Source organism: Drosophila navojoa, chromosome 3 (assembly GCF_054131105.1).
Source record: "Drosophila navojoa isolate 15081-1374.11 chromosome 3, UAZ_NAV_1.0, whole genome shotgun sequence".
NCBI classification, from domain to species: domain Eukaryota; kingdom Metazoa; phylum Arthropoda; class Insecta; order Diptera; family Drosophilidae; genus Drosophila; species Drosophila navojoa.
Genome location: NC_142891.1, coordinates 17,019,692 through 17,045,165, shown reverse-complemented (window position 1 = coordinate 17,045,165; position 25,474 = coordinate 17,019,692). Strand labels below are relative to the sequence as shown.

Genomic DNA, 25,474 nt, shown 5'->3' with positions numbered 1-25,474 from the left:
TAATAATGACGGGGCATCGATTTGCAACGGCGTATGTCAAGGCAAGCCGCAATATGAGAAGATATTTTTTATTTGATTATCAAATAATATAATAGTAATAAATGTATAAATGTTAATCATATCACCAGATTCACGAACGAAACTGGATTTTGTAAGATTCGAATACGAATAATGATGAACTGAGTGACTGACTAAACTGGTGTCGCTTGATTTGAATAGTGAAAATCATTGGATATTCCATAGAGAACTTTAAATTGATTATATGGAAGAGTCGCGCTGTAATTGTATTAAAAAAGCTCTAGGTAGTAACGTTCAACTGTATGGAGAACGATGAATATTAATGCTTATGTATTCATATATGATTTTCTCAGCTTAAACTACATCAGAAAAACAATATTTATTTACTTTATTTATATTCATTTAATATTTATTAGTTTACAATAAGCGATTACAATTATGTTTTTTTTTTTATTATTATAATTACAATTTAACTATTGTTTTCTTTTTACAAGTTTTTTTTTTTAGTTTTTCTTTATTAATATTTGCTGCCAGTGCAAAAAGTTTGTTCAACTTAATTCTAGTTGATATTGCGGAAGTTTTGTTAAACGGCATTTGTTTTTAAAGAAAAAATAAGAGTTTTCATGTTAATTGTGAGCAAAATGTTGTCAGAGCTTTAAATATGTCTTGCTTTACTTGAAATCAGAAAATAATTTTATTTCGTTCCTGGCATATTACTATTGCAGAATGTTTAGAAACCTATACACAAAATATGCGCTACTAAAAATATCATCGATTTTTTGTTTCGTTTGCCTGTGTTGTTGTATTATTTACAATTGGTCTCTTTCTGTCTGTCAGTGTGTGGGTGTGTGTGTGTGTGTGCGCGAGTTTTCATGGTATTTCCACTATGAAAAAAAAGTGTTCGGCTTAAAGTAGTGACTATACATTTTGTTTATGTTTAATAATATTAATTAAAAACCTCATTTTGAATAATTAAAATATAGCGGCGATTGCCCGCATGCCCCCAAGCAACAGCAACGCACTGTGAACAGGCGCGAGAAGCGAAAATTTCGCTGCATAGCTTCAAGCGCGTTAACAGCTGCGCTCTGCGCTTGGCTGGCTGCGGGGGAAGAAAACTCACCGATTCGTTGCCTTTTTTTTTTTAAGTACTTGCTGTACTATTTAGTTAGTTAGTGGAAGTATTTCATTTGCATTTTAAAACAATCACAACAATTTAATATTAATTGACTAAAAAACTACAAAAATAATTGGTTAATCATAATAGTTGTAGTAGTATTTAGTAAGTAGAGTTATAGTCATAGTTCAAATCCTCCATTAGTCGTTGTTTTGCATTTAAAATTAAAACAAACCTTATATACTTTTCTTCTCCTATTCATTAATCTTTTGTGCGCTGTGAACGCCTCAGTGGCAGTTTCTTTTTTATTTCACATTTATATAATGTTTATTTTATTTTTGAGGAGCAGCTTCTAACCTTGAGCATGATTTTATTTGTGATCTATCTCTCTCTGTGTGTGTGTGTGTGTGTAAGACTTTCGATCCTCTCTATAAACTAGGTAAGACAATCGTTGAGATATTGTCTTGTGTTTATATTTATATCTGCTGCGGCTATACGCTGTTCCCTTTCAAGTTTACGTACTGCTAAAGAGTATTCTTATGGGTGCATTGCTCGTTTCGTGCGTGTGTGTGTGTGTTGGAAAGGTAAGGCAGTTTTCAATTTTAAAGGCGAGCTGAAGTCCTAAATAACACTCGAAATAGTAGTGGGGTTTTTGTGTGTGTGTGTGTGCGCGTATATTTGTGTGTGTATTTTGTGCTATAATACAAAGTGTCATTGCTACTACCCACACCCTAAACATTTATAGGAAATCTTTAGTTATATATATATGTATATAACAAAATATCATTATGTAATTATACTCGACTAATGAAGAAGTTGTCGTTAGAGGACGAGAATTCGTTTGTAGCTGCACTTTAAAATCTAAATATTCCCTCTGCATTATTGCATTGTTTCTGTTTCACGTTTGGCAGTTTCGTTCATTGAAAATTCTATGGTGGCCTTTCAAAAATTTCTATTGTTTGGCAACTACGCAAAATTCTCATATTAGTAAGGAAGAATACTAAAATGTTAATACAAAATAATAAAATTATTTTCTTAAGTTATTAAATAAATGTTTGCAATGCGCTTTGTGGCATTTCTTTCATGTCGTTTTGCTTTTTACAATTTCTTTTAATGTTTCGTTTTGTTATTTTCGTCAGTGTTTCATAAACGCCGACGACTACATTTTCTGCTCACAACTGTACTTTTGCTTTTCCTTTCTGTCATTTCATTGCATTTGTTGCGCGAAATTTAATTTCGTTTCTAGCTTTTTGCACGAGCATCTCAAATATTTGTGTTACAAACTAAAATTATAGCTAGGGGTTTTTCTTGTTGCTCTATCTGTGTTTAGTTACTTTACAGTTTAGGAGATATAGTCCGGTGTTGGTTCGGGCGCAGCGTCCGGGTTGGCGAACAGCGGATTGGGGAACTCTGGTGGATGTGGCAAGGGTGCCAACGTCTTGGGTCTTCTTCTGTAGGCCATTAGCCAGCAGGAGACGGCCACGGCGACGGCGACAAGCGCCAGCAGTGCCGTGATAACCAAGGCTATGATCAAGCCCACCATGGACACGCAAATATCCTCAACACGCTGAGCCGCAGGTTTGACTGCATTGAAATAAACAGAGAGTATGGTGTTAGAAACCGTGAATAATTAGGTAAGTAGGGTTACTCACTGTTGGCATCATTCAGGCCTGGACCGCTGCGTTTCTCGAATGTCAATATGGCATTGGATGAAATGGTAATCTCCTCACGCAGCTGACCCTCCACGCCAGTGCTTGTGGCAATCGCCGTTGTATCGCTTGAGTTGTCCGCAATGGAGCGACGTCTGCGTCCAAAGGCATTGTAGCCGCCGCAGTTGACCGGCTGGCATTTGCCGAAGCAAACGCGTATGTTGCACTGGAAGCGTATGTTGTCGCTGGAGGGGAATTTGAAAGCATTGAAGCTGGCCAGCAGACTGTTGGTATCCGGATTGTATTCCCAGTTGCCGAAGATGCTTGTGTCAGTGGCACAGCCATTCTCATCCGTTACTAGGTACTCGTTCTGTACATTATCCTCCATTGTCTTGGCTATGCAGGAGCGCGCGAAGCCACCATAGATAGCTATATGAGCAGAGCACAAAAGAGAAAGAAATGAGTTTTTGGATCTTAGAGTAAAGTAGAGTAAAGATTTAGCTACTTACTGGCTGGCTCAACGTCCACTTGCAAGCGTAGATTGTCGCCAATCTCTGCGGAATTGATTTCCTCGCCTTCATTGGTAATTATTCTCATTTGGCAGATCGGCGGTGGTCCAGTATTGGCGATTGTGCCGGCTGTTGTCAGCATGGATACGTTGAAGCCTAGCGTCACGTTCTTCTCGCCGGTCTGGTAGACGCACTTGATGTTGTAGGCCTGCGCCTTGTATGTCACCAGTTTGGGATGCTTCTGTATGACCAGGACAAAGCTGGCCACATCCTTAACGGCTTGCATGCCGCAGCTGCCAAAGTGTACGCGGAAGAGTTCGGTACGTGGCACCGTTTCACCAGCCAAATTGACAACACGACGGCATTCCTCATCCTTGCTGTGTCCCTTCACATACAGTACGCCGTTGAAACCGGGCTCGGTTATATGGATCTCCACTTGTACTCCATCAGCCAAGCAGCTGACAACCATGTCGGGGCGTGGGAAGTCCGTACGGAAGTTGGTGTGATTGCAGTGCAGCTCGGGATTGCCCGTGTAGCCGGTGATGCACTGGCACTGGGCACGATGATTCACAGCATTACAGAAGGCATTCACACCACACGTCTTGGTCAGGCAGGGATCCTCGCAGGTCTTTGTCTCCGGATTGCAGAAGCGATTGTCCGCGCATTGTTCATTGGTGACGCATTCGGGCTGCTCAACGGGCACGCATTCACCCAGTGGTGTCAGACGATAGCCCAGGTCAATGGGACATGTGCAGCGACCTCGTTCATCGATTACCATGCCGCGCTCCAGGGCGCACACGCAATGGCCGCTTTCATCGATGCGATAGCCTTGTTCCACCAGGCACGGTGTGCAGTACTCGTAGATGTCGAGAGCGCTGCCAGGTGGGCACACGCACTGGCCATCGACATCGCGCACAAAGCCCTTCTCGATGACGCACAGCGAGCGCTTGTCGCACTGCACGGCTGCATTGCCCGTGTAGCCCTCGAGGCATTCACAGATCATGGTGCGCACAGGCAGCGTGTCCAGGACGCGGCATTCGGCGTTCACGCCGCACGGCTGCGTCGCATTGCAGGGATTCACACATTCGCCTCGCAGACAGGCGCGCTGAGTTGGGCAGTCGCCATCGCTGGTACAAATGGGCACGACTCGTTCCTGCTCGCAGCCATTGCGACCGGGCACAGTGCCGGGCGGGCAGGCGCATTGGGGCTTATGCTGGTAAACCTTGCAGAGCTCGTCGTTGGCGCAAATGGCAGTGGTCTCGCATGGATTGGTGCACTTGCCATTGACGCAGGCCTTGTCGGATGGGCACTCGTCGTCGTTGCGGCAGCCAAGCGGTGTACAGCCCAGGCGCGCATTTCCGCCATGTCCAGGAGCACACTCACACACGGCCCGATGATTTATGGCCAGGCATTCGGCATTGGGTCCGCATTGCTCGCCCTGGCAGGCGGGTATGCAGAGCTGATTACGGCATGCGTGTGTTGCCGGGCACTCGGAATTGATGGTGCATTCGATTTTGGCGCACTCGAATTCGGGGTTGCCCTCGTAGCCCTGGCGACAGGTGCACACCGGCTTGTGATCCTTGATGCGACACTCGGCATTCACTCCGCAGTTGCATGGATTACGGCAAATGCCGCTCACGCAAGACTTGTCGGCCGGACAGTCGGAGTCGGAGATGCAGCCGCCTACTTTCACGACGCTAGTGGTGGGCTTGCAGCTACCGCTGCCACTGCTGATATAACCATCTGGACAGATGCAGATCATGGTGCGTACAGGTGCCGTTGGGGTCACCTGACACTGGGCGGGTCGTTGACAGGGCTCCAGTACCAAGCAGGGGTCGACGCATTGTTCGTTGATGCAGGCCAAACGAGCAGGACAGTCCGTATCCAGTTTGCAGACAGGTTGGGGCTCCGGGCGACAGTCCACATACGGATTGCCAATGAAATCTGATGGGCAGCGGCAAACGGCCATATGGTTCTGTGGACGACATTCGGCGCGAGGCGCACAGATATTGCGGTAGACGCACGGATTTACGCATTGCTCGTTCTGGCAGGTCTTGTCCGTGGGGCAGTCATTGTTGCTAGTGCAGCCAATCACTCGGCAGCGCTCGTAGGGATTGCCGCGATAGCCGCTGTGGCAGCGGCACTGGGCACGACTCGACTGTACGTAGCACTCGGCATTGGGGCCGCAGGGATCGTTGACCAGACAGGGATTGATGCAGTTGCCATTGATGCAGGCCTTGCCGGAGTCGCATTCGCCATCGACACGACAGCCAATGGAGCGACAGACGGCATAGGGATTGCCCTCGAAGCCATCCTGGCAGCTGCACACGGCGCGATGTTGTTGCACCTGGCAAACGGCGTTGGAGCCACAGTTGCAGGGATTGCGGCACTGGCGATTGACACATGCCTCCTGATCTCCACAATCCGAATCACTCTCGCAGCCTGGCGGACTCTGTAGCACCAGTTTACGGCATTCGCCGCTGGCATCCGGTACTTGCGATTCGGGACACTCGCAGACCATGGTCCGCACGGGTACGCTGTCCAGCACACTGCAGTGAGCGCTGCGAGCGCAGGGCGACAGTTCGGTACATGGATTCTTGCACTTGGCATCGATGCAGGCCAAGCCGCTGGGGCAGTCACCGTCATCGCGGCACACTGGCTCCACGGGCCGACGCTCGCAGTAGGCATAGGGATTGCCCAATGGCATTTGTTCGGGACAGCGACAGACGGCACGATGCTGTAGAGCCTGGCAGATAGCGTTCTGAGCGCACGGGCTTTGAGCACAAGGATTCACGCACTGGTTGGCAACGCAGGCCAAATTGGAGGCGCAATCGTAGTCCGAGTGACATTCCAGGCGCACACAGCGCACAAACGGATCTCCCTCGAGGCCAGTTGGGCAACGGCAGCTAGCGCGATGATTGCGACCATAGCATTCAGCATTCAGAGCACAAGGATCAGCGATCAGGCAGGGATTGACACACTCATGGTTCGTGCACTGCTTGTCACCGGCGCACTCATCGTCCGACTGGCAGCCAATGGGCGCGCAGCCGAATTGGGCATTGCCTGAGAAGCCAGGCTTGCAATAGCAAATCGGATGATGATTCTTGACAGTACACTCGGCGTTGGGCCCACAGTTGCATGGATTGATGCATTGCGCATTGATGCAGGCCTCCGCAATGGGGCAATCCGTGTTGGACTTGCAGCCCACAGTGATGACATCCGATGCTGCAATGGAGTCAGAATTAGATCAAGCTGAAATTGAAGACTTTCGTCTATGTTAACTTACGTGGCAGACAGCGAATGCGTGCGTCTCCCGTGTAACCAGGCGGGCAACGGCAAATGGCGGCGCGATTCTGCACATGACAGTAGGCGCCCAGGCCGCAGGCATCAGCTTGGCATGGATTCACACAGCGTTCGTTCTGGCAGTTCTTATCTCTGGGACAATCATCATTGCGTGTGCACTCGGGGCCAGGAATCTTCGGTATGGCAATGTCCGTAGTATAGCATTCGATGCGTGGGTTACCCTGGTAGCCAGCTGGACAGCTGCATTGCGCATAATGATCGCGTGCATTGCACTGGGCATTCACACCGCAACGTTCCAGGTGGCAGGCATCCAGACAACTGCCATGCAGACACACCTCAGAGCTGGCGCACTCTGCATTGTGCTGACATCCGCCGGAGACGATAGCCGTCTGGATGGGCACACAATTGCCGGAGGTGTCAGAGACAGTGTCGCTGGGACACTTGCAGATCATGGTGCGCAGTGGTAGAGTGTCTAGAACGGCACAGCTCTGCTGTGGACTGCACACGTGCGGCGTAGCACATGGATTCGCACAACGCTGATTGATGCAAGCCAATTTCGATGGACAGTCGGCGTCTTGGGTGCACTGCGGCTGTGGATCCTGTTTGGGCTGTTCGCACAACACGAACGGATTACCCTGGTAGCCTGGACGGCACTCACAGCGTGGCTGATGACGACGTCCCACACAAAGAGCATTCACAGCACATGTGTCCTGCTCGCAAACTGGACGGCAAATGCGATTCAAGCGATCGCAGGCTTCGTTATCCGCACAGTCCTCGTTGTACTGACAGTGGCCAGTGATGCAAGCGATGAAGGGACTGCCCTGGGTGCCTTCGGGACAGCGGCAGACAGCCTGGTGATTCTGTGGCAGGCATTCGGCGCCGCTGCCGCAACGCACCTGGCCGTGGGTGCACGGATTGACGCAGTTCTCATTAAGGCAGGCCTTGTCATAGGGACAATCGGCATTTATCTTGCACTCGGCTGTAAAAACGAATCATGAATTAGTTTCTATTTGATTTGAGTGCTCCTAAATACTTACGCTTGAAGCATTGCACTTGTGGATCACCACCCCAACCAGCGGGACAGTAGCAAATGGGTCGCGAGTTTTGCACACGGCACTCGGCGTTTCCAGCACAAGGATTGGCCTCAGCACACGGATCCTGGCAGCGTTTGTTGATGCACGCTGTTGTGGGCGTGCATTCCGAGTCGTGAGTGCAACCAGCTGTGATTTGTGCTGCATGAAGAGAGTGGAGCTTAATAAAAGTCAACAGGCTGTGTGGGTCCAAGAGTCACTTACGTGGTTGGTAGCAATTGGTGAATGGATCGCCTTGAGTGCCCTTCGGGCAGCTGCAGATGGCTCGATGCTGTTGCGCCAGGCATACAGCAGTGCGCGCACAGGGTGATGCATCCAAGCAAGGATTGACACAATTGCCTCGGCGGCAGGCCTCGGTGTCCTGGCACTGATCATGTGATACGCAGCCTTGGTCACGTACGGGTTCTATATAGTAAATAAGGAACACAAATTAGTTGCGAATTGGCTAAGCTGGGAATTCAAGTGAGCGTGCTGCAGTTATATAGAGGTTATAGAGTGCATATCAAATATACAATGTGCAACTCTGCAAACGGATAGAACGGGGAGCATATATTGAACATAATTTACATAAATGATTATTTATTTACTTTTGGCTGCAATGATAGAAGCAAACTCGACATAAAGCAAAATAAGAGTTACAATCCTTTCTGGAATTGTCTGTTGTGAACTTACCTTTGCGACATCCAATGTCAGCATCACCCACGTAGCCAGGCTCACAGCGACAGATCATTGTGCGCAGGGGCAGTGTGTCGACGACCTCGCAGATGGCGTTCGCTCCACATGGATGGGTTACATCGCATGGGTTCTTGCACTCGCCATTGAAGCAGGCCAATTTGCTGGGACATTCCGCATCCATGGTGCAGCCTTCGGGCTTGACCGGCAGCAGTTCACAGCGCACTGCTGGATTGCCGCTGTAGCCGGTTGGGCAACGGCATTGCGCACGATGATTGTCCACGCGGCACTGGGCGCCAATGCCGCAATTGCAGGGATCCTCGCAACGCTCGTTGCGACAGGCCAAATGGAAGGCGCATTCATTGTCGCTGCGACACTCGGGTCGCTCGCACCGCAGGAGAGGATTGCCGCGATAGCCGTCAGGGCAGTGACAGCGGGCACGATGATTGAAGTCCGCGCGGCAGATAGCTCCAGTGCCGCACTGAGTGAAGGTGCAGGGATCCACACACTGCTCGTTGACGCAGGCCTCGGTGGGTGCACACTCTCCGTCGGAGCGACAGCCCAGCAGATAGCAGTGCTGCAGTGCGTTTCCAGTGTAGCCTTCGTTGCATACGCAGAGCGGACGGTGGAGCTGCACGTGGCAGCGTGCCTGCTGTGCACACAGATTGGATTGCTCGCAGGGATTGCGGCAGACTTGATTGATGCACGCCTTATCGTTGGTGCACTCGCTGTCGCTGGTGCACTCCGGCTTAGGAGGATCCAGTTGTGGTACTTGGCGCACGCACTGAGCATACGGAGAGCCATAAAACTCTGGCGGGCAACTGCAAATGGCCTTGTGATTGATAACACGACAAATGGCGTTGAGGCCACACGCCTGCTGACACGGATCACGGCATTTCTGGCTGACGCACGCGCGATCCCGGGAGCAGTCTTCGTTCGTCACACACTCCGGATAGCTGCAAGTGGCAGCACCGTTGTGTACGCGGCAGATACCGTTGCTGCGACAAGGCGATGGCTGGCAGAGATCAATGTCAACGTTGCGTGGCGCTTCGCACTGCACAAATGGATTTCCAACCATGTTGTCGGGACAGGAGCAGATCGGACTGTGATTGATGGTCTGACAGACAGCGCCATATCCGCACACTCCGATGCAGGCGTCGACGCACTTATTATTTACACAAGCTCGATCCTTGGCGCAATCCGAGCTGAGGGTGCATTCAGGTCGACAGCCCTGGCCCAATGGGTTACCAAAGAAGCCGGGCAGACATTCACAAACAGCCTGATCACGTTGCACGCGGCACACCGAGTTCAGGCCGCACGGGGATGGATAGCATGGATCCGAGGGCGGCGGCGGTGTCACCTGTCGTGTGCATTGCACAAAGGCGTTGCCCGTATAGCCCGTCGGGCAGGAGCAGATTGGAATGTGGTTGTTGACGTTGCAGAGTGCCTCCAGTCCACAGGTGCCGGGGCAGGGATCGGCACACTTGTTGCGTATGCAGGCACGATTGGCTGGACATTCCGAGTTGCCAACGCATTCGGGACGACAGCCCTCATACGGATTGCCAATGTACTCCTGTATACACTCACAGACATAGCTTTCGCCTCGCAGGCGGCACTCGGTGTTGCTGCCACACGGCGACGGCTGGCATGGATTCTTCGGCGTAGGCACTGGCGTTGGCACAGCTGTGAAATCAATATAAAATTTATAAGTTAGTTCTACATTTAGGGTGGGGTGGGGTGGTGAAAAGGGGTCGCCCTGCCTATATACAATATGCAAACTTGTTTGGTTGGACAATTGGTTCTTACGTTGTTGAACTGGCTGGCAAAGTCGGAACGGATCACCCGTCATACCGGCAGGACAATGGCAATTGGGCGTATGTAGGGTAACTCGACAGAGAGCATTTTGACCACAGCTTCCAGGGCAGGGATCGCGACACTTCTGACCTATACAGGCCAAATTATTCTGGCACTCGTCATTGTAAGAACACTCGGGTCGGCAACGGGGCGGCGTGCCTTGGAACTCCGCCAGGCAGCTACAGCGCGCTTGGCCGTTCTCGTTTGTACACTGAGCATTTGGTCCACATGGCGATGGGTAGCATGGATCACGAGCCTTTTCTGGCTTGCGCTCTATAACAATAGGATTGCACAGCCTGTAGGCGTTTCCAGTGTAACCAGCGATGCATTCGCAGTAGGCACGATGCTGTACAGCTTGGCAAACTGCGTTTAGGCCGCATTGTCCTGGGCAGGGATCCACGCACTTGTTGCTGATGCACGCGTGCTGTTGGGAGCAGTCCGAACTGGTGTAGCACTCCAAACGGCAATTGGGAGGTTGGCCCAGATATCCAGTGATGCAGGAGCAGATCGCGTTTCCATTCCGTTCAATGCACTGTGAATTGGGTCCACATGGCGATGGTTGACACGGATTGATACTTGGCTCATCCCGCACCGGGGTACAGTCAATAAACGCATTGCCAGTCATACGCTCGGGACAGCGACACATGGCAATGTGATTAATGGCATCGCAAAGAGCGTTTTGGGCACATGTTCCAGGGCACGGATCAATGCACTTATTGCGTACACAGGCACGATTTCTGGGGCACTCGGAGTTCAGCACGCATTCCGGACGACAACCGATGTAGGGATCGCCCTGATATTCGGGCAGGCATGAGCATACACCATTGCGACACTGAGCATTGCTGCCACATGGTGAGGGATTGCACGGATCATCAGGAACTATAAAAGAGGTGGGTTTACTGTTAGGGGAAACTGCCGTGAATTGTAAGAGACTGAGCATACTTGTTGGCGCCGGTGGCGGTGTGGGTGGCAAGAGACGACAGCTAGTGAAGGGATCGCCTGTATAACCAGCAGGGCACGAACATGTGGGCGTATGATTAATTACATTGCACTGCGCTGCAAAGCCGCAGGCACCAGGGCAAGGATCGCGACATTTCTCATTGATGCAAGCCAAATTACTGGCACACTCGGCATTAATGGTGCACTCGGGGCGGCAGTTGGGCGCTGCGCCAATAAAGTTGGGCAAGCAGCTACAACTGGCGCCTCCATTCTGTTCGCGGCACTGAGAATTGGGTCCACATGGCGATGGCACACACGGCGTAGGTGGTTGCTTAGGTTGATCTGACCTTCTGGGTGGTGGTATCGGGAGACAGCGGACGAAGGCATCGCCTGTGTAGCCAGGCTGGCAGGAGCACAGCGGACTGTGGTTGCGCACATGACACTGTGCATTGAGGCCACAGGCGCCAGGACAGGGATCTTCACACTTCTGGTTAATACAGGCCTTATCCGCGGCACACTCGGCACTGATGACACACTCTGGACGACATGCTGGTGGAGTACCAATAAACTGAGGCAGACAGCTGCAAATCGCTTGACCCTGCGATTCGCGGCACTGAGAATTGGCGCCACACGTCGACGGCTCACATGGATTTTTATAAACTGGGGGCGTGGCTGAATGGGGAAAAAGTTGGGATTAGCTCACATACGTGTTTGATGGCAAAAGTAAAGCAAAGCATTTTCTAAAAGCACAAAGCAAATCAAAAGCGTTTTAGCTATTTAACAAGATATGTCTCACAAAATTATTATGAGTTAAAGTGTTCAATGATGCGATGATTAGAGAGAAACAGCGAAGGGCCAAGGGCGGAGAGCAAGAGATTGAGGAGCTTAACGATACACTGGTTACCAAATTGTCACGAAATCGTAAAGCTTTAAGTATTATTTCTTGAGATAGAAACAGCCTGAGGGACAACGCAGAGCAAACGCGTAGAGTTATTGCGATCTGATATAAAAAATTGCTTAATTTAATGTTTAAGGGGTTAAAAGGCATATCGAAGAAAAGGAAACAAGTCATAAAATTCATGAGGAGTTCAAAAACATTTTGAGTTTTAGTATTATAAAAAGACAAGCCATTCAATTGAGTACTGCGGGGTTCAACAGAGAGAAGAGAAATTGAGGCATAGGAGATAGTTTTTAGTGGCATTATTAATTCATGTTGTAATATCTCCAAGTTGTTCTTACGTTCTTGTTGGATATAACGACAGCTGTGGTAGGGATTGCCCATATGATGGGGATAGCATTCACAGACAGGCACATGATTGATAACCTGACAGTAGGCATTGAGACCACAGACACCAGGGCAGGGATCGCGACATTTTTCATTTACACAGGCCAGATTGTTAGCACAATCCGAATTACGTGTGCACTCGGGTCGACAGATCTCATAGGGATTGCCATAGTGTTCAGGCAGACATTTGCAAACGCTTTGGTCATGTTGCGGCTGACAAACGGCATTTACACCACAAGGGTTTGGATTACATGGCACCGGTCTGGGCAAAGTAGGCACTGGAGGTGGCTTGGGTCGCATGCATGCGGTATACGGATCACCTTCATAGCCAGGCGGACAGTAACAATGCGGGCTGTGAGCTATAGCACGACACAAGGCCAAATGACCGCAGCTACCAGGACACGGGTCAATGCACTTGCGGTCATGACAAGTCTTATCTGTGGCACAATCGGCACTGTTAACACATTCAGGTCTACAGTGCGGCGGTGTACCAATGAATTCTCTGAGACATGTGCACTGTGCACCTTGCTGTATGGCCACACATTCTGAGTATGGGCCGCAAGGAGATGGTTGACAAGGATTCACTGCGATGGGATCCTTTGCAGGTGGTAATACTGAAAAAACTGAATTAGATTTTGTTTGGACGTTATGAAATGGATGTGGCATACCTATGGGCTGGCAGGCTATCAAGGGATTGCCCGTTAGCGAGGGCGGACACACGCATATGGGACTGTGATTGTTAACATGACATATAGCGCGGAAGCCACAGGCACCTGGACAGGGATCTTGGCATCTAAGGTTCGAGCAATACATGTCAAGAGCGCAATCTGAATTACTACTGCACTCTGGACGGCAAGAGGGTGGTGTGCCGAGATATCCAGGTAGGCAATAGCAAATCGCTTGCTCATGATGGGCCCGGCACTGAGCATTCGGTCCGCACGGTGAAGGATGGCAAGGGGAGATTGGCGGGCGTGGTGGTATAACAGCCGGAACTGTACTGATAGTTGAAACAGGCGGTTTTGGTGTTGGTAATGGCATTGGATCACAGCGTACAAAGGCATCTCCGTGCATTTGTTCTGGGCATGAGCAGGAGGCAATATGATTGTATGTTTTGCAGACAGCATTTTCTCCACAAGTGCCCGGACAAGGATCCACACACTTTTGCAGTCTACACGCCTTATCATTTGCACAGTCCGTATTTAGCACACATTCGGGACGACAGCTCACATAAGGATCTCCTTGATATTCACTCAGACAACTGCATATACCATTGTTGCAAATAGCATTTGCCCCACAAGGTGACGGATAGCAAGGATCTTTTGTTGCGGTGGGTTCACGTTGCACGACTATTGGCGGCGCTCGTTGACATGAATTAAAGGGATCGCCGGTGAAACCTGCCGGACAGAAACAGTTGGGTACATGGTTGTGCACCCTACAGAGCGCATTGTATGCACAAGATACTCTACAAGGATCGCGACACTTTTCATTTATACATGATAGGTGAGCAGGACAATCCGAGTGCACAATGCACTCTGGACGGCAATTGGGCGGTGTTCCACTATAATTGGGTAGACAAATGCACGCAGCAACGCCAAAGCGATTGTGGCATTGCGAATATGGACCACATGGCGATGGATAGCATGGATTCGTGTCTACACTAGGTATCACAACGTCGTTGATTGGACGGAAAGTTGTAGATGGTGCAGGGAAAGAAGGAATATTCACAACACTAGGTGTTTCAGAGGGTGGCTGAGGTGTTGTGTGTAGATCATTGTAGATTGGCCTTTGAGATGTTGGGTACGTTGGATTTACTACGGACGGTATATTGATAACTTCTGGTTGTTTTACAGGTATTGGTGTTATTGGAGATGGAGCGAATATAGGAGGCTGACTAGTAGTTGGAGCCGGTTGTGGTATCGAAGGAATATTGACAACAACAGGTTGCTCATTCGGGTGATTCACATCATTAACTGGAGGCTGAGGTGCCGGATATGTTGGTTGAGGTACGGATGGTATATTAATAACTTCCGGTTTTGTTGGAGGTGGCGGATTCGGTACAGAGGGGATATTGACAACTCCAGGTTTGTGCGTTGGTGTCGGTTGTGTTGGATAGCTCACATCATTAATCGGTGTTTGATGTGTAGAGAATGTAGGTTGAGCCACAGCTGGTATATTGATAACACCTGGCTGTGAGACTGGCAACGAGGGTGTCGGTGACGGAATATAAATTGGTGCCTGTGGTGTTGGTGTCGGAGGTATTGGCCGTGGTAGGGACGGAATATTAATAACTCCTGGTATTTGTGGTGGTGGCGGATAGTATACATCATATATAGCTGGTCGAGGAGGCTGAGCAGTTGGAGCGGGTTGTGGTGCTGGTTGCGGCACGGAAGTTATATAAATAATCTCTGGCTGTGGTGAAGGTTTTGAAGAAACTGGATGTGACGGAATAAATATAGGTGGCTGTGGAGCTGGTGGCAACGGTTGTGGCAAAGAAGGTATATTCAGTACTCCTGGTTTAGGAGTTGGTTGCGGAGATGGATAACTGACATCATAGTGTGGAGGCTGGGGTGATGGATAAGTTGGTACAGAAGGTATGTTGATAACTCCCGGCGGTGGTGAAGGTGTTGAAGAAACTGGAGGTGACGGAACAAATATAGGGGGCTGTGGCGCTGGTGGCGACGGTTGCGGTATCGAAGGAATATTCACTACGCCCGGTTTTGGAGTTGGTTGCGGAGATGGATAATTAACATCATAGTGTGGAGGCTGGGGTGATGGATAAGTTGGTTGTGGTACAGAAGGTATGTTGATAACTCCCGGCGGTGGTGAAGGTGCTGAAGAAACTGGAGGTGACGGAACAAATATAGGGGGCTGTGGCGCTGGTGGCGACGGTTGCGGTATCGAAGGAATATTCACTACGCCCGGTTTTGGAGTTGGTTGCGGAGATGGATAATTAACATCATAGTGTGGATGCTGGGGTGTTGGATAAGTTGGTTGTGGTACAGAAGGTATGTTGATAACTCCCGGCTGTTGATTTGGAGCTGCTGGGCTTGGTGTCTTTACAAATACAGGTGCATGTGTTGTTGGATAAGTCGGTCGGGATACCGAAGGTATATTAAGAACCTCCGGTTTAATATATTGTGGTGGCGATGGAATATAATTTGTATTTGGTTGTGGGTCAGCAGAAACATAAATCACGCCAGGTATTATAATCGGATAGGGTGGAGCTGGTGTGTCATAAATTGGGTGTGCGACAACTGTTGGAGCTATATTTTCCAAAAAAGTATTATTAAATGAGCTACTGCACGTTGCATTACATTGAAGCTTACTTGTTTGAGTCTTGGTGCAACGAGTAAACGGATTTCCGGTGTATGATGGCTGGCAATAGCATATGGGATTATGGTGATGGACACGACATTCAGCATTAATGCCACAGGTGCCAGAACAGGGGTCAATGCACCTATGCTGCACACAAGCCTTTTCGTAGGGGCACTCAGAATTCAAAGTACATTCGGGTCGGCAATAGGGTGGGCTACCATAGAAATCAGGAAGGCAAGAGCAAATAGCTTGCTCGTTGCTTTCACGACACTGAGCATTGGGGCCACAAGGTGATGGTACGCAGGGATTGGGGTGACTTATGGGTGCTGAGTTAAAGATAGACATAAATTTGTTACACATGTTATGGTGATTCTTTGCAAATGGTCGCTTACATTGCTCTACTGTTGGTAGAGGCCTGCAGTGTATCAGTGGGTTGCCAGTATAGCCGCTAAAGCAACTGCATTGCGGCAGGTGATCAACTACACGACACTCTGCATTAAAGGCACATGTGCCTGGGCAAGGATCGCGGCATTTCTGCTGTACACAAGCTCTGTGCGAGGGACAGTCGCTGTTGAGTATACATTCGGGACGACAGGCCTCATATGGATTGCCGTAGTAATCAGGCAGGCAGCTACAAGAGCCAACGCCTCGGTGGTGGCTACATAGCGCATTGGCGCCACAAGGATTGGGCTCACATGGATTTCTAGCAGGCTGTTCATACTGTGGTGTTTGAATAGCCGTCGTTGCGGGAGGTGGTATTGAGGGTGGGTGTGGCGATTGACAGGATGTAAAGGGATTTCCAGTAAGTCCAGGGGCACATACACAATTGGGCTGATGATTGCTGGTTCGACATATCGCGTTGAAGCCGCAAAGACCAGGGCAAGGATCCTGACACTTGCGATTAATGCATGATTGATCGCTAGGGCAATCAGTGTTGGATATGCACTCTGGGCGACAGTAGGGTGGCACGCCTACATATTCGGGTAGGCAACGACAAGTTGCTACGCTCTGATCACTGCTACACTTGGAATGAGGGCCACAGGGCGAGGGAACGCATGGATCAAGTGGCTCACGTTGGATTGCGACTGGTTTTATTGGATTGACACTGTACATACGGACTACCCGTGTAGCCTGAAGGGCATACGCACTGAGGCCTGTGGTTTATGACATGGCATTCGGCACGATGACCGCAAACTCCCGGACAGGGATCGCGGCAGCGCATATTAATGCATGCCAAGCTCAGAGAGCACTCTGAATTAGTTGTGCACTCGGGCCGGCAAGTTGGTGGACTGCCATAATACCCTGGCAGACAACTACAGATCGCCTGATTTCCAGATGGGTGACAAATTGCATTCGCCCCACATGGTGATGGTTGGCATGGCTGAAGTGGCGGTGCGGCTGAGGGTACTTGAAGTTGCGGAGCTTGGCATAAAATGAATGGATTACCCTGTAATCCACTTGGACAGTGACACATTGCCACGTGATTATGCACTTCACAGATGGCGCCATATCCACAAGTGCCAGGACAGGGATCTACGCACCGATTTCGCACACAAGATTTGTCTAAGGCACACTCCGTGCTCAAGACACATTCTGGACGACACGCCACATACGGATCGCCCTGGTAAAGGGGCAAGCAGCTGCACTTGCCGCCCGCACACTGGGCATTGACCCCACAAGGATATGGTTGGCAAGGATCATCGGCAATCGGAGTGGGAATAGGTGGTGCCAGATAACAGCGATGGAATGGATCGCCAATATAGCCGCTTGGACATGTGCAGCTGGGCACATGATTTAGGACAGTGCATTGAGCGTACAGGCCACAAGCGCCTGGACACGGATCCCGACACTTCTCATTTATGCAAGCACGATGAGCAGCACAATCAGAGTTTTGTGTACATTCGGGATGGCAGTGCGGGGGCGTGCCGTAATATTCGGACAGACAGCTGCAGATTGCCTGGCCATTGATCACACGACAATGGGCATTTTGTCCGCATGGAGTAGGTATGCACGGGTTACGGTACGGTTCACGCGCAACAATGGGCTCAGATATTGGTAAGCAACGCACAAATGCATTGCCAGTCAGGCCTGGGAGGCAAGAGCAATGGGCCCGGTGGTGTACAGCCTGACAGACAGCATTGTAGCCACATACGCCAGGACAAGGATCTTGACACTTCTGATTGATACACGCCTTGTCAGTGGGACACTCAGAACTAGTTGTACATTCGGGTCGACAGGTGGGTGGCGTACCAAAATAATCTGGCAGACAATTACAAACTGCATTGCCCTGCAATTCCTTGCACTGTGCATTAGGACCGCAAGGCGAGGGCTCGCAGGGATTCACATATATCACTTTGATGGCTGTGGGGTGGGTGCAAATGGGTGCAAAAAATACATTGTTCATTGCGTTAGTGCAAATTTTTGATAACGGATGCTGAGAATGCTTACGTTCCGCCTGACGCAGTTGGCAATGGCGATATGGATCGCCAACATAGTTGGGATAGCAGCTGCAGAGGGGGGCATGGTTGACGACTTGGCACTGAGCATTGGGCGCACAGCTGCCGGGGCAGGGATCGCGGCAATGTTGATTCAGACAGGCCAAATGGCTGGAGCAATCGGAGTTCAGGACACATTCGGGTCGACATCCTTCGTAGGGATTTCCATAATAGTTCGGCAAGCATTGGCAAGCACCAACTCTACCCTGTTGCTTGCAGACAGCATTGCTACCGCAAGGACTTGGAGAACAGGGATTAATTTGATCTAGTTCAAGGGCCGGGCGTGGATAGCATTTCGTGAAAGGATCGCCAATATAATCAGCTATGCAAATGCAAGAAGGCACATGGCTGATTACTTGACATGTTGCAGCCTGGCCACAGACGCCAGGACAAGGATCGCGACACTTTTGTCCAATGCATGCCAATTGGTTGGAGCACTCCGCTGAAGTAACACATTCCGGTCTGCAGTTAGGGGGGGTTCCAATAAAGTTTTCCACGCACTTGCATTGCGCTTGGCTTCCATCTGATGAAGGTGTGCACACTCCATTGGGACCGCATGGTGACGGCTGGCAAGGATTGACTGGATCACGCTGTACAATTGGAGGCGGCGGCAGTCGTTGGCACAAGGCAAAAGCGTTGCCTGTGTATCCAGCCGGACAACTGCAATGTGGTGTATGACGGATGACTTGGCAGAGTGCATTTTGACCACAGGCCCCGGGGCAGGGATCGCGGCAATGTTGATTTTGGCAAGCCAAATGAGGGGCACAGTCAGAATTGATGGTGCACTCGGGTCGACAGTGCGGAGGTGTCCCGTAAAAGTCTGGCAGGCAGGAGCACACGGCCTGCTCGTTTGCCACACGACATTGAGAATTGCTGCCACAGGGTGTGGGACGGCATGGATTGGCGGGCACGATCGGATCAGCTAAATTTGGGAATACACATTAGGAAAAAGCAAATTTTGGAGATATACCCGATGAAACCTACGTTGTACTAAAGCACACTGCACAAATGCATTGCCCGATGTGCCTGGCGGACAGTGGCACATTGGCACATGATTGCGAACTTCGCAAATAGCACCCACGCCACATGCACCAGGACATGGATCAACACATTTACTGCCCTGGCATGCCTTGTCGCGGGCGCAGTCTGAGTTCAGAACACATTCGGGTCGACAGCCTATGTAGGCATTGCCATAGAACTCGGGGAGACACGAGCATTGTCCGTTGGTACAAATGGCATTCGAGCCACAAGGTGAGGGATTGCAGGCATCGCGTGGAGGTGGTTCATATGATGGTGGTATTGGTGTACAGCTAGTGAAGGGATTTCCTTGATAGCCAACGGGACATCTGCAAATGGGCATATGATTGATGACGCTACATTGGGCACCAAAGCCACAGGAGCCGGGGCACGGATCGCGACACTTTTCATTCATGCAGGCCAGATGTGAAGCGCAATCGGCGTTTATGACACATTCAGGCTGGCAGTTGGGCGGAGCACCATAGTAATTTTGCAGGCAACGACAAACAGCTTGACCGTGCTCAGAGTGGCACTGTCCAAAAGTGCCACATGGGGACGGTACACAGAGATCGCGAATGGGATCCTTTGGATAGTCATATGTGATAGCGGGCGCTGAAATTTGTTCGGTTAGGATAGTTGGATTAACTTGAACTGGGGCCACCGTCTTACGTATGGTTCTACATCCGGCAAATGCGTCACCCGTAAAACCAGGCGAACAGCTGCAATGGGGGCTGTGATTAATAACGCGACATACGGCATTGCGGCCACAGACTCCTGGGCAGGGATCAACGCAATGCTGATTATTGCAGGCCTTGTCTAGGGAGCACTCGCTGGAAATGGTGCATTCGGGTCGACAGCTTGGTGGTGTGCCAACAAAGCCAGGTAGGCAGCTGCAAACGGCCTGCTGATTTGCCTCGTGACATTTTGAGTTGGGGCCACATGGCGAGGGCTGACAGGGATGAACTGGGACAGGCTCTCGTAAAGCTATTTGTAAAGTCAGTGGGTAAATACGCTGCGTTGAAGACATTCTAAAATGTAGTAGCTTACGTTCGGGTATGACACTACAGTAGCTATAAGGATTGCCCTCATAGCCACTAAGGCAATTGCATTGCGGCAGATGATCACGGACATGGCATATGGCGTTGGGGCCACAAATACCCGCACAAGGATCGCGGCAGTGCTGATTAAGACATGCAAGCTGACTGGGGCAATCTGAATTCAAAACACATTCCGGTCGGCAGCCAACATAGGGATTGCCATAAAACTCTGGCAAGCATTGGCATGCTCCAGCGCCATTCGATTCGGTACAGATAGCATTTGAACCACAAGGGTTTGGTGAACAAGGTGTTAGGGGTTCAACCACATCTCGCTGTACGTCGCAACCGATGAACGGATTGCCAGTGTGTCCACTTATGCAGTTGCACATGGGTGTATGATTAATAACATAGCATTCGGCATTGCTGCCACAAACACCAGGGCAAGGGTCACGGCATTTCTGATTAAAGCAAGCCAGATTCGTGGGGCAGTCTGCGCTGCTTACGCATTCGGGTCGACAGCTTGGTGGTGTTCCAATAAATCCAATAAGGCAGCTGCACTGAGCAGTGTTTCCAACGTTGCGGCATTCGGAATTGGGCCCACAGGGCGAAGGCCTGCAAGGATCAATCACATCATGCTGAATAGGCAGTGCCGGCTGCTGATGACATTCAATGAAGGGATTGCCCGTGTAAGAGTTTATGCAACGACAGATTGGACTGTGGTTTAGCACTCTGCACTCAGTATTCTGGCCGCATGCACCCGGACAAGGATCAATGCAACGTTGTTGCAGGCAAGCCAAGTGCAGCGGACACTCCGTGTTGCTAATACATTCCGGACGGCAAGACGGTGGAACTCCTACAAATTGTGGCAGACAAGAGCAAACGGCCTGTCCATTTATATTACGACATTGTGCATTTGCTCCGCATGGCGATGGTTGACAAGGATCGGAAATTCGAATTGGCGGAGGTGGCGGCAATGGTGAGCACAGTGCAAAAGCATTGCCTGTCATGCCAGCTGGACAGTGGCACATGGCCACATGGTTGTGTACCTCGCAAATGGCATTCGAGCCACATGTGCCTGGGCACGGATCAATACATTTTTGGCGTACGCATGCACGATTCTGGGCGCATTCCGTGTTCAATATGCACTCGGGCCGGCATCCAATCAATGGGTTGCCATGGAAATCGGGTAGACAGCTGCATTGACCCTGGTGACAAATAGCATTGGCACCACACTGCACATGCAGGCAGGGATCATCAGCCAGCACAGGTGGTTTTGGTGGTGGAGCTTGGCAGGAAGCAAACGGATTGCCAGTCAATCCTGGTGCACACTGACACACTGGTATGTGATTAATAACCACACATTGTGCATTAAAACCGCATGCTCCTGGACATGGATCGCGGCAGCGTTGTTGCTGACAAGCCAGATCAGCGGCACAATCCGCGTTGATGCTACATTCGGGTCGACAATTGGGTGGGCTACCAAAATAGTTGCGCATGCAACTGCAAACAGCTGTGCCATGATGTTCACGACACTCGGCATTTTGACCACATGGCGATGGAATACAGGGATTCTTATAAGTATCCAACTGTACAGGGGACGGGGCTGTGAACAGGGTAAGTAAGTATGAAATATGTAGCCTATACAGACAGCTCGGTAAGTCTTACGTGGAACGGGATAGCAGCGCGTGAATGCATCACCCTGGTAACCTTGGCGGCAACTGCAAATTGGTGCATGATGGTAAACACGGCACTCGGCGTTTGTACCACAGACGCCAGGACATGGATCTCGACACTTTTGATTAACGCAGGCCTTATCAGAAGGACACTCGCCACTGGTTACACATTCGGGCCGACAGTTGGGTGGAGTTCCGACATACTCTGACAAACAGGAGCAGATAGCTTGTTCGTTCTTTTCAAGACACTGGGAATTGGGGCCACAGGGTGAAGGCAGACAAGGACTTACATATTCTTTCAAAATAGCTAAAGGACAAAAAAGGTTTTAGAATCCATATGTGAATTCGATTTTGGGTTTACTGTAAACTCACGTTTCTCGGGAAGCTGACAATAACGATACGGGTCACCTATGAAATTGCTTAGGCAATGGCATGTGGGCAGATGATTAAGAACGCGACAAGCTGCATTTAAACCGCACACACCAGGACAAGGATCGCGACATTTCAATTGCTGACAGGATTTGTCAGACGGGCAATCACTATCAGTGACGCACTCGGGTCGACAAGCCTCGTATGGATTGCCATGGTAGCCGGGTAAGCATTGACAAGATCCAGCGTTTCCTTCCTGACGACACACTGCATTAGCGCCACAAGGATCCGGATAACAAGGCTGGATGCGCTCTACTTGTTGAATTATGGGCTCTTGGCGGCAAATGGTGAAGGGATCGCCCGTATAACCAGGAGCACAGTAGCACATGGCTACATGGCTGAGAACATGACATATGGCATTGGAGCCGCAAGAGCCTGGACATGGATTCACACATTTCTGGTTTACGCACGCTTGATCAAAGTTGCATTCTGAATTGGTGACACACTCTGGTCGACAATTTGGCGGTTGTCCAATGTAGTTGGATAGGCAGCTGCATTGAGCCTGATCACCTACAGTGCGACATTCGGCGTACGGGCCACAGGGTGAGGGATTGCAGGGCTGCTTTACAGGAATGATATCGCGCTGCGGTGGTATCGGTGTACAGCCAAGGAAGGGGTTGCCTATGTATTGGGCAGCACAACTGCATATGGGTGCATGATTTACTACTTGGCAGATAGCATTATAGCCACATGTGCCTGGGCACGGATCAGTGCAATGTTGTTGCTGACATGCTAAACTTGGCAAGCAGTCCGAATTCCGTGTACATTCCGGCCGACAATTGGGTGGGGTGCCTACATAATCCTCAATGCATGTGCAAACGGCGTTGCCATTGAAAACGCGGCATCGGCTGTTGGGGCCACATGGCGAGGGCGCACAAGGATCTATAGGCGGTTGATTTTGAACAGGCGGTGTATTACATTGAATGAAGGCATTGCCAATCATGCCATCCGGGCAGCGACACATGGCTATATGATTCAGTACATCGCATATGGCATTGGGTGCACAAGTTCCTGGACAGGGATTGATACATTTGTTGCGAACGCATGCACGATCACGCGGACAGTCAGTATTAAGCACGCACTCTGGTCGGCAGCCTACATAGGGATCTCCTTGATATTCGGCTATGCATGTACATTGGCCATTTTGACACTGTGCATTGGATCCACAGGGGGATGGATTACAGGGGTCATCGGGAAGGATGGGTTTGGCTATTGACAAAATGGCGAAATAGTTGACAATGATGGATATATCATCTGTGTTGTTATTCTTACGTGGCTCACGCTGGCAGAAGGTAAACGGATCACCTACGAATCCGTCAGGACACTGGCAGCTAGGTACATGATTTCGCACAGTACAAATGGCATTGTGGGCACAAGAGCCAGGGCAAGGATCAACGCAACGTTGGTTTATGCAAGCCGAACTGGGCAGACATTCGGCACTCTGCGTACACTCAGGTCGACAGCTCGGCGGTACTCCAAAGTAACCAGCCAGACAGCTACACACAGCTTGATCATTTGACCGACGACACTGGGCATTAGCTCCACAGGGCGACGGCAGACAGGGATCGCGCACAGGTTCATGTAGCAGCTGAGTGGGAGGCGCTAAGATAAGGTACCATATAAATGGATCAGTAGAAGTGGGACAGTTCGTTGACATAAAGGGACTTACGGGGTATGGGATAACAACGGGTGAACGGATCTCCAGTAAATCCAGACTGGCATGTACACAACGGAGCATGATTTGTGGCATGACAGTGTGCATTGCTGCCGCATGCGCCTGGACAAGGATCAACACATTTATGTTGTACGCAAGCCTTATCAAAGCTACATTCTGATGAAAGTGTACACTCAGGACGGCAGCCAGGTGGACTGCCCACATACTCCGGTAAGCAAGAGCAGACTGCCTGCTCATTGAGCTCTTTGCATTGACTGTTGGGGCCACATGGTGAGGGTTGGCAGGGATTAATATACTCGCGAATGGCTAAATAAAAATTGCAATGTATTCTAATGGGGTTGAAGGCAAACCAATAATCTGCTTACGTTTCTCTTCTAGACTGCAGTAACGGTATGGATCACCCACATGGTTGTTGAGGCAATTACAAGTCGGCAAATGATTCCGAACATAACATTCGGCATTGTAGCCACAAGTTCCTGGACACGGATCGCGGCACTTTTGATTAACACAGGCTCTATTGGATGGACAATCTGAATCAAGCACACATTCGGGTCGGCAAGCTTCGTAGGGATTTCCAAAATACTCGGGCAAGCATTGGCATGAGCCAATGCCATTTCGTTGATGACATTCGGCAAATGTACCGCAAGGATTGGGATGACAGGGTTGGATCACTTCAGGTGGATCGTATTGAATTTGTTTACATAGAATGAATGGATCACCGGTATAGCCTGATTGACACAGGCACATAGCGCTATGACTAAGTACACGGCACTCGGCATTAAGACCACAAAGACCCGGACAAGGATCCGTACAAAGGTTGTTCCTACAAATCTGCGATGAAGCGCAATCTGAGTTGGACAAGCATTCGGGTCTGCAGTTGGGCGGGGTTCCAAAGAAGTTCTCTAGGCATGAACATGAGGGAGTAGCTCCATTGCGACGGCATTCACTATTGGGGCCACAAGGTGAGGGTTGGCATGGATCCTGGGGTGTTATATCTCGCAACGGTTCCACTATTGTTGTAACAGTTGCGTCAATTTTGTATATTATTTTCTTGTACTGTGAAAACTTACTAATTCTGTGGCACTGAACAAACGGATTGCCTGTGTACCCAGGCTGACAGCTGCAGAAGGGACTGTGACTAACTGCGCGGCATTTTGCATAAGCGCCACAGGTGCCAGGGCAGGGATCTACACATCGTTGGTTTTGACACGCCAGGCTAGGTGCACAGTCATAGTTGGTGGTACACTCTGGGCGGCAAGATGGTGGCACACCGTAATAGTTTGGCAAGCAACTACATATAGCTTGACCTTGCCGTTCGCGGCACTCGGAGTTTGCACCGCAAGGTGACGGCTGACATGGATTTTGATAAACAGGAGCTAAAGCGTGATTTCACTTCATT

At 50.1% G+C, this 25,474-nt stretch overlaps 1 protein-coding gene across 3 annotated transcripts in view; it reads right to left on the bottom strand.

The window, feature by feature from the left end:
* Positions 1 to 1,453: 1,453 nt before the first annotated feature.
* The window catches only part of dpy (fibrillin-like protein dumpy), a 112,058-nt gene continuing 88,037 nt past the window's right edge, over positions 1,454 to 25,474 (bottom strand). Inside the window, exons 57-75 of one of the 3 annotated variants that reach the window (XM_030385153.2) lie at positions 25,146 to 25,451; positions 24,441 to 25,085; positions 24,070 to 24,381; positions 23,673 to 24,002; positions 22,344 to 23,609; positions 21,964 to 22,278; positions 20,309 to 21,901; positions 19,931 to 20,245; positions 19,229 to 19,873; positions 18,198 to 19,166; positions 11,153 to 11,821; positions 10,163 to 11,089; positions 8,357 to 10,039; positions 7,889 to 8,089; positions 7,631 to 7,825; positions 6,577 to 7,572; positions 3,291 to 6,515; positions 2,785 to 3,210; positions 1,454 to 2,716 (exon numbers count right to left, since the gene is read on the bottom strand). In XM_030385153.2, coding sequence (XP_030241013.2) covers positions 2,475 to 2,716; positions 2,785 to 3,210; positions 3,291 to 6,515; positions 6,577 to 7,572; positions 7,631 to 7,825; positions 7,889 to 8,089; positions 8,357 to 10,039; positions 10,163 to 11,089; positions 11,153 to 11,821; positions 18,198 to 19,166; positions 19,229 to 19,873; positions 19,931 to 20,245; positions 20,309 to 21,901; positions 21,964 to 22,278; positions 22,344 to 23,609; positions 23,673 to 24,002; positions 24,070 to 24,381; positions 24,441 to 25,085; positions 25,146 to 25,451 — 15,260 coding nt within the window. In that variant the 3' untranslated portion in view covers positions 1,454 to 2,474. The remainder of the gene's footprint in view (positions 2,717 to 2,784; positions 3,211 to 3,290; positions 6,516 to 6,576; positions 7,573 to 7,630; positions 7,826 to 7,888; positions 8,090 to 8,356; positions 10,040 to 10,162; positions 11,090 to 11,152; positions 11,822 to 18,197; positions 19,167 to 19,228; positions 19,874 to 19,930; positions 20,246 to 20,308; positions 21,902 to 21,963; positions 22,279 to 22,343; positions 23,610 to 23,672; positions 24,003 to 24,069; positions 24,382 to 24,440; positions 25,086 to 25,145; positions 25,452 to 25,474) is intronic. The other 2 variants (XM_030385154.2, XM_030385155.2) reach the window with 2 other exon arrangements.